The sequence below is a fragment of the Quercus lobata genome, chromosome 3, assembly GCF_001633185.2.
Source record: "Quercus lobata isolate SW786 chromosome 3, ValleyOak3.0 Primary Assembly, whole genome shotgun sequence".
Classification (NCBI taxonomy): domain Eukaryota; kingdom Viridiplantae; phylum Streptophyta; class Magnoliopsida; order Fagales; family Fagaceae; genus Quercus; species Quercus lobata.
The window spans coordinates 19016697-19026106 of NC_044906.1; the positions used below are offsets into that span (position 1 = coordinate 19016697).

At 33.4% G+C, this 9410-nt stretch overlaps 1 protein-coding gene across 1 annotated transcript; it reads left to right on the forward strand.

The window, feature by feature from the left end:
* Positions 1-2455: 2455 nt before the first annotated feature.
* On the forward strand, positions 2456-3207 carry LOC115979282 (pectinesterase inhibitor-like). The gene has a single exon (XM_031101279.1). The coding sequence runs from the start codon at positions 2531-2533 to the stop codon at positions 3041-3043; it is 513 nt and encodes a 170-aa protein (XP_030957139.1). The 5' UTR covers positions 2456-2530; the 3' UTR covers positions 3044-3207.
* The last annotated feature ends 6203 nt before the right edge of the window (positions 3208-9410 follow it).

Below are 9410 nucleotides of genomic sequence, written 5' to 3' on the forward strand. Positions count from 1 at the left end.
ATTTATGTTTGTGTTAGGAATTGTGTTTGTGTTTGTGAATTTGAAAGGAAAAATCATAAATCATAAATTTGTTTTTTTGATTTCTCAATTTGTGTTTATGATTTTGGGCCGAGCATGATGGGACGGGGCCTGCAAGGCTCGATGGGGAAGGTTTGGGGATTTAGAAAAAAACCCATTTATTAAACGAGGTGGGTTCAGGTAATGGGGGGAGGCCCGCAGGTCGGGTTTGGGCATAAGAAAAACCCACCCTGAACCCAACCCGTGTGAGAAATTTAAACCACAGAAAGAGAAAAAGACTCAAAATAAGGATACCCAAAAGAAATAAAGAACAAAGAAGGCAAAAACCATGGAATATTGGCGTGGTGCATAAACAGCGGGGAGCAAAGAGGCAGATCAAAGTGCTAAAACCGTAATCTTGAAAAGTCTTTCTACAGAAGAAGCAGGGCTTCTGTATCAAAATGAAAATTGTATCCTCAAAACTATACTCCTAGGGCCTGTTTGGTTTGAGTGAAAAAGGGTGTATTCTGTATTCATTTTCAATTTTCATTGGACCTGCCACTAAAAAACTTGTTTGACTCTGTATTTGCACTCAATTTTCATTTTCAGTATCCAAAAAAAACGGATTTGAATACAAAAACTGAATACAACTTTTTGGTGTTTTTATTTTCTTGAAAATGAATACAATGGCATTTTCGTAAAAAACTATATAGGTCCCTCTAACATTGACTTGTCCCATAAAAACACACACAATCTCTCTCTCTCAATCGTGTTGAATTTTTAATTGAAAAATATAAAGTGAAAAAACAAAGTAAAAACTAGACTAGAAAATAATGACAAACATGAAATGGGTTGGGTAGAGAAAATGAATACAAGATTTGAGAAAAAAAAAATGAGTTTAAAAAATGAAAAGAGAAAATGAATTCACCCCCATGATAACCATACAGGGCCTTAATTCCTTTTAAAACCAAAATTAACAATCCAAAAAATCATTTTATACTTATTTACATTTTACAAAAAGATTCTAAAGAAAACATATATATATATATATATATATATATATAAGGTTACGGTATTTTAGAGAGTTTAAGAATTTGTGTGAGAATATTTTAATATACAAAATGATGAAACCTAAATAGAGAGTCTTGTTATTAGTATAATATATATAGTAGGGGTAAAAAGAAAGGCATGCCCCTAATTTGGGCTTGGCCCATTTGAAGCCAGTTGGTCCTATTGTCATCCATCTTAGCTTGGTGAAACATGGTCAGAGATGCCTCACCTCGGAAGGTCCCGCCAATGATAATTGGCCTCGCTGAGGACATGTGTTAATATGGGGACAAACATCTTGCTGAGCACAAAATTAGCATTAAGCACAAGTTACTAAATGATCTTTACAATGTCATAATTTCATGCCCCACCTTTGATAAATGATTTGACAAGCATGAATAGTACTGTAGACACAAAGAACCACTTAAGCCCTAAGGGTGGTAGGGCCCACACGCGTATGGAATATTCTGCCATCATAAGGGCTCCACTAAGAGTATGGTATAAAAGGAGGAAGGAAAACCAAATAAGGGGTTGGAATGAAAATTGGGAGAAGGATACACAAGAGAAAAGTGAGAACACAGTCTTGGGATCAGAGAAATCTTGCTCAAATTTCAAATAGGGAAATCGGTTACTCAGCTGCTTGAAAGCCTTCTCGACTAGGCTTGATTCGAAGTAGCCTAATAGTAAAATAGAAATAGGGTGTTGTCCATCATAGCATAAATTGCATTAGAGATCTCCCATAATGGACTAAACCTAACCAAGAATACAAATAAATTGGCGGCTTGAGCCCATTGAACTTAGGGTTATTAGGAAAATGCCACCACAATATATATATATAAATATATATATATATATATATATATATATTTATATAACTATTATGAGTCACGTTAATGTATGCCCTTATGGCACATATTTACCATCCATTTTAGGAATCCTTTTATAGGAAATTAAAAAGGCTAACAAAAAAGTTGATCACTTTTTTATTTTTTCATTAAAAGTTTCACAAAATGGTTTACATTGCACGCATTAGTAAAATTCATATATTATATTCACAGAATATTTGTTCATAAATAATAATAATAATAATAATAATAATAATATTCGTGTTTTGGGTCGAAGCTTCTTTTTATTTAGCCAACTCATAATAACCATAATAATAATCGTGTTTTGGGTCGAAGCTTCTTTTTATTCAGCCAACTCATAATAACCACTGTAAGGTCAAAGAGACCGATTAAACAGTGTGGTTGTGTGGTCATATGTAATTCAATCTCGTGCTAAAATATTCCATTTACTTTTTATAGATCAACTTTTAAAATAGGTAGTTGAACTTAGAACCGATCACATCCCAACTTTTTTCTATATAACCATAGTCTAATAGCTACAAGTTTCTCAAAAACACCCAAAAAAAAGTACTATCACTACATTGACTTTACCTATTTAAAAAAACAAAATTTATTTGAAAAGAAAACATTATAGTGAAAACATGAATCCCATTTCAAGCCTCGTCTTTGTGCTTCTTTTGACTGTCTTTCCAACCCAAATTTTTTGCCAGAACTTGATTGCGCAAGCTTGTGGTTACACTTCGTACAAGCCACTATGCCTAAGCACTCTTCAATCGGACTCTGAGGCCAAATCAGCAAAAGATCTCCTGACTATAGCCAAAGTTGCACTAAAACATGCAGGGACTAAAGCTCAAGCAGTAAATGCGGAAGTCAAAAAACAGCAAGGTTCGGCAACGGACGAGGGCTTGAAGCAAGCCCTATCTGATTGCGCTGAGAACTATGGAGATGCAATTGATCAAATTCAGTCCTCGACCAGTGCCTTGGGATCTAAGAAATATAATGATGTTAATACATGGGTCTCAGCTGCCATGAACGATGCAGACTCGTGTAACCAAGGTTTCGAAGATCAATCCGTCAAGTCTCCAATAACTTCTTCAAGTACCACATTTAGTCAGCTATGCAGCAATGTGTTAGCCATTACCAATCACCTCTAAGCCTTGATTCAATGTTGGCATAAATAAATTTTCCAACTATCAAGTTGGTGCTCATCTACTTCCGTGTTGTCCCATGTGGATTTTTTCTCATGGAATGAAAGTTTATTTTTTAGTTAAATAACCATATGGCTAAATTTTAATAGGGAAATCTAAAGAACAACATCTAAAATATCTGTACCTAAATTTTGTTCTATATAAATTATGTAATATTGATATCACCTCATATATATAAAATGAATGAGATCTATAATTCATCAAGAGCATTTATAGCAGTTCTAGATCTTTTCAAAAGAAGTGTGGCTTTTCTTTAGTGTCACAAGATATTAAATTTGTTGCGATTATAACACGTGTCAAAAAAATAAATATGTTCCAAAAATAAATGTAAGTCACTGGACAGATGCGCGCCCTTTCAAAAGGCTTAAAAGTTTAGAACACGCAGATTGGAGGGCCCTCACAAACATCGTTGCCTGCTACACATGCCATCTATTCGGCTAGTTTGGCTTTTTTAGAAACTACGCGCGCTTGACGCGCTTTTAGATGGCGCGCGAGATTAGTTAGCATCAGGAAAGTAACGTATGGTGCGCACGTTGTGCGTCATTATGACATGGACGGAAAGTCTTGATTTTGTCGCGATAATTTCAGTTTATCATACCGAGAGAAGTCTTTTGCGGTTTTGTCACTTGTGAGCGTGTTTGGCTTCTTTCCAGTTTCCACCGAATTCTCCAATCTCTAATCCGTGGTGCCTTTTCACGCTCAATGATGTGTTGTTGGCCATTTTCAACACAAGTTTTGATTTGGACCATTAGGTCATCAAAATATAAAATCATTAATTTTAATTATTATTTTTTGGCCATGTGTTTTAATAATTTTTTATTTTTTGGCTGAAGCCATGTGTTTTAATAGTTGTTGTATTATGCGTAGAGCCTTGAACCTCCTAACATTTGAAAACGAAACATTCAACCCTGCTTAATTATCAAATTATTTTTTTTAAAAAAATTATTCTAATGACAATTTAATAGAATATTCATATGTATTATTAAAATAAATAACACAATTCATTAAAATAGTTATACAACTAAAATTATACTTGAATATTTAATGATTGAGAAAAATATTTGTAAATATGTTTGGAGTTAAACCTTTTCCTTTGTCTGTATGTATGAAATGATTCCGTATATATTTCAAACACTTTTGTGATTAATTTTTTATTTTTCGAGTACAGGTGCAACAAAATTACAAAGACACGTTAGCTAGGCAGTAATGGCGTGAGAGAAGTGGCAATTCAGAGAATCAGAAAGATAGTTGATCCTGTGTCTCTGGAGTCTGGACTCTGGTTGTTCCCCACATAATGCACAAGAGTTGTTCCTATTTAGATGTCTTCTACTCCTCTTGTGAGCTCGTACTTTGAAGAACATTATGAAACAGCTTCCATATATAAATAGAGTGACTAGACATGCATGGGATGTTTTAGAGTTCCACTATATATGTTTTCCATTTTGTGGGCCTCTTTATTGAGTTGGGCGTGTAGATGGGTAAAACATGCATTTGTTGTTCCTTGAGCAACAATCTTTAGTATAGACTATAGTCTATATGCTTGGATCCATTGAAAGAAGGAGGCCAAATGATTGTAACTAGGAGCATAACTGCATAACTTCGAAAATGTTAGACATATTATGGTCTGGGTTGCTCATACCAATTGTAGGTTTATGTACTAATAAAACAATCATATTTTAACTTTAAGGGTTTGTTTGGATATTGGTTATTGCTGAAAACTAAAAACTAAAAACTGAAAACTGAAAATATTATAGCAAAATAATTTTTAAATATGTGAATAGTGTCGCGAGATTTAGTTTTAAAGTTGTTTTTGCTAAAAAAAGTACTTGAGAGTTCTGTGAACAATGCACAAGAACCACTAAAAAGCCTAAACGCATGCATTGAAATAATTTCAGTGCAATCCAAACGTAGGCTATGTTGATTTATGGTTAGTCTAAAGTTAGTAAAATATTCTCTAATATATAAACTATATATTGGATTCATTGTAACATAAGTTCTTAATATAATATGTAGTCGTCAAGGGTTTTCTCATTATAGACGTAAGCTTTTAGGCCGAATCACGTAAACTTTTATATGTACTCTCTTTTTCATGCTTCTACTCATCATTCTATCATCACATGAGAAATGTTAATGGATGCCCTATGGACCAAAGCTTGCTCCTATTTGGCCCTTTTTTCTCTTTGTTGGATACATAGGTGCCGTTTAGATTGTGCTGAAACCTGCTTCTACGTTTGCGTTCCTTTTTTTTTTTTTTTTTTTTTTCATTTCACGCGTTTTGCTGAAAGGCAGGGGACAATTATTACTGTAGCAGTACTGTTCATACACTGTAGCAATATTGTTCATGGGACCCACAGCCAATTTACTCAGGAAAAAATTATTAATATCAGTTTTCAGTTTCAGCAACAATAAGTTTGATCCAAACGGTCCCATAATCTATAATACACTTCTATAGATGTACCAGAGCCTACTTTGCACCTCTGGGCAAGGATTGTGTCTTTGCATAAGAGGTTTCACATCCACATGGCTCTTCCATTCCATATATAGTGTATATATATATATATATATATATATTTTAATCGAAAAATACTTTCTTTTCAAAGTGGTGGCCAAAACAGAGTTCGTGTGTCAAATAACTCAATCTTACAGATGCTCAATTCTTCGAGTGCCCTAGGCTTGCAAAGAGTTAATACCCCAGTTCACTAGATGCATATATTTTATATTATATATATTTATTTTGATCGTCCCCCACCAAAAAAAACCTGACTGTCCACATATTATGTATTAGGCTAAAACTTATTATGCACGTTTGTATATACACACGTGTGTAACAAACAGTACTCTATGCAAGGTTGTCAAAATCGAGATCCTATGTAGGATTGTGAGAGGTAGGTAGAATCGTGGATCGTAGGATCGGATCGTGAATCGTAAGATCCTACATTATTTGAGAAAAAAACAAAAAATACACATTGGTATGTTAAATAATCACATAAATTATACATTCATTGATATAATTACCATATATCACTATATTAATTTGTAAGCATTATTTAAAGAAGCCAAAAACCTAAAAATGTGACACTCTATTGGAATATTTTTTATTCGAGTCTAACTGACACTTTCTCTACATTAGAGTGGAAAAACTTGGTCTATTAGGATTTTATTTTTCATTTGGGTCCAACTAAGCCTTCTATCAAGTTAAAGAAGATTACAAGAAACCAAGGTCGTTTGGTATCATCAGAATCGTATGATCCTACTGATCTTGAACGATCGCAAAGATCCTTAAAAGATTTAGATCGTTTTGGGTAGGTAGGATCGTAAAATCGTAGGATCGTAGGATCTAGATCGGGATTTTAACAACCATGACTCTATGTATTATGTGCTTTGGTGGTCAGATGCATGAAAAAGAAAAGGTGGAGAGTGATTAGGAAAAAAAAGAAAAAAGGGAAAAGAAAAGAAAAGATGGAGAGAGCTTGAGAGAGCTCTTTATATACAAAGAAGGCACTATCACGCTAGCTAAGGCTGCTTTTTAAATGTTTCCGTGTCTGTTGGGATGGGAATCTCAGCACGTCGAAATAGTAGTAGTAGATTCAATTGTGTTAAGCAAGACAACTTGATTAGCTCACCAAATTAAGTTGTATGCATGGGACCATTTTCCTACATAAGGGACACTAACTACTAACATTTTAAGAAAAATTGTGTGTTTTATGTGCGGTCAACATCATCTGGGTCCAATAATTTTCAAAATAATTATAATAATGCTACTCAAAACTATTAGACAAAAACTAAAAGCTACTGCAGATAAGTACATAAAATACAGCGTTTAAATACTTTAAATTTAGAATTATGACTCAAAAACACTCTTAATCAAACACTCCTACCAAACACACTATTCTTTAGGACTCACAGTTTTCATTATTTAAACACTAAAAACTGTTATTTGAACTCACATACCAAATAGATACTAATGGTTTATACACTTTAAAACTCAGAAAAACAAACAATTATTGTCACATCTAATTAAAAGATTTTTCTTTTTTAGGTTTTCCTTTGATAAAAAAAATTAATTTTTATTTATTGATGAATATTTGAGATGATCCATGGAGAATTGCAGTTTTGATTGCTGATACAATTAGGCTGGAAAATCTCTCTCAGAATATACAGTTTAACTGGGTTCTAAGAGAAGCAAATGGTGCAGCCCATTACTTAGCAACCTGGTCTTTATCGAACAAGCTGGCTGGTTTGTTTATTTAGGCTCTGCCCCTCAAGTTTTCTTTGATGTAGCAATAGCAAAGCAAGCATTAGTTGGAAAATTAGTTGGAAATTCAGAATAGTTTGTTCAAATTTTGTAGTTTTAATAAAAGTTTCTTGATTTTCATTAAAAAAAAATTCTTATAATTCAATTAGTTAGTATCTCTTAATAGTTTTAATAAAGATATTCAAAGTTTATACCCTCGCCAACTTGAAACTAACGTATTATAAAAAGAAAAAAAAAATGGCATGAAAAGACAGCGCATGATATTTTGTAAGACCAGCCCATGCATTCTGTTTGGCTGCTTGAGAATCTTAATTGTAAGTGACTATCATCATTCATGCCCCCCACACAGATTCGCGTGTAGAATGACGTATATGTGATTATTATTATTTAAAAAAAAAAATACTTGGATTTTTTTCCCCTGAAGGGTACTTGGAAGTTGGAAGTTGGAACTAGTTTATTGCGTTTAATATGTTGGTAAAAAAAAAAAAATCGCACTAGTTTATATCAAGCTGACCCAAATGCAAGAATACCACAAAAACACAAGAAGAGGCATTAAAGTGCACACAAAACGACCTGAATGGCTGGATTGTTGTCCGCAAGATGTGCAGTTGGATCAAGTTCTCGGTGAAATAAGAAAGGATTCAAACAAAAACAATTAAGTAAAACACGTGTATTTCAAGAGTTTTGTGGCTCAATTGACATTTTTATGAGAAACATCCGAGGTTCAACTGGTATCTCTTATTGCTCAACTGCCAACTTTTTTTAACAATAGAACATTTTTACACAAATTCATAACGCTATCAGCGATCAAGAACTCTCTTTGTACTTAGATTCAATCTACAGTGAACAAACTACCTTGACAATTGTCAGATAGGAGAAACATACTCTTAACTTTAATTAATTATATATATAGACTCAATGCGGTAGTTTTGGTTGTAAAAATGCAAAATAGGTCGTTTTCCTTAGTTTATGTATTCTTACCTACTTTCAACAAACAGAATGATTAAGATTTAAATGGGATACCAAAATTTTGAGGAACACACACAAAGTTTCCGTGCGTGTGAGAATCTGAAGTTCAGCAAAGCCCGAATTATATGAATGTCAAGATGAAATGTTTATGGAAAAGAGTGACTTCTTGTATGAACAAAAAATGCTGCCCAAAAATTACTAAGTTCTTATAGAGGGATATAGGGTCTGTTTGGATAGAACTTATTTTGCTGAAACTGAAAACTGAAAACTGAAAACACTGTAGCAAAATAATTTTTAAATGTGTGAATAGTGCAGTGAGACCCATTTTTAATGAAAAAATTGATAAAAAGTGGAGTTTGTGGGTCTGTGAACAGTGCAAAAATGCACTGTTCACAGTTGAAAAGTCAACAAAACCGGCTCTGAAAGAAAAAGAAAAAGAAAAACATTTGAAAACACGCAAAGTTGAAAATGTGAACGTGGACGTGCTATCCAAACTGCACCATAGACTAGGTCATCTTTGTGTCCTCCCAAAAGCTATTTGAAAAGGGACCTCACAGTTAGCTTGCTAGAGGTGAGTTTTCCAAAGAGAGCACGAGTAGGTTCCATGATATTTTATAATATTAATTAGGGCAAATTACGTATTTCTACCAAAAACTATTTTCTTGATTACACTTATCTTCTTGAATTATCGAAATGCATAATCAGCATCCCAATTTTAAAAATATGTTACACTTAACCCCTTGACGTTTGTTTTGTAGTTAATTTTAATATAATTTTGCATTGAAAGACTAATTTACCCTTTAGTAATCTATTTTGGAAAGAGGAGTAAATTGGTCTTTCAATGCTCATTTCCGTCAAACTTAATACTAAAACAGACGGCAGAGAGCATTGAAACAAAGATAAACTTTGGAGGATTAATCATGCGTTTCAATAGTTCTTGAGGTTAAGTATAATTTGGATGATAATTTAGGGTTAAAAACTGTAATTTATCTTGTAATTAAATCAATTGGCCTACCAAAGTAGACAGGATAAGAAAATTGTAATTTACCCTATAATTAAACCTATTAGCCAGCAAAGTAGACCGGATAA

Excerpts from the sequence above, each read along its gene's own strand:
- LOC115979282 (XM_031101279.1), top strand. The coding sequence starts at position 2,531 with ATGAATCCCATTTCAAGCCTCGTCTTTGTGCTTCTTTTGACTGTCTTT.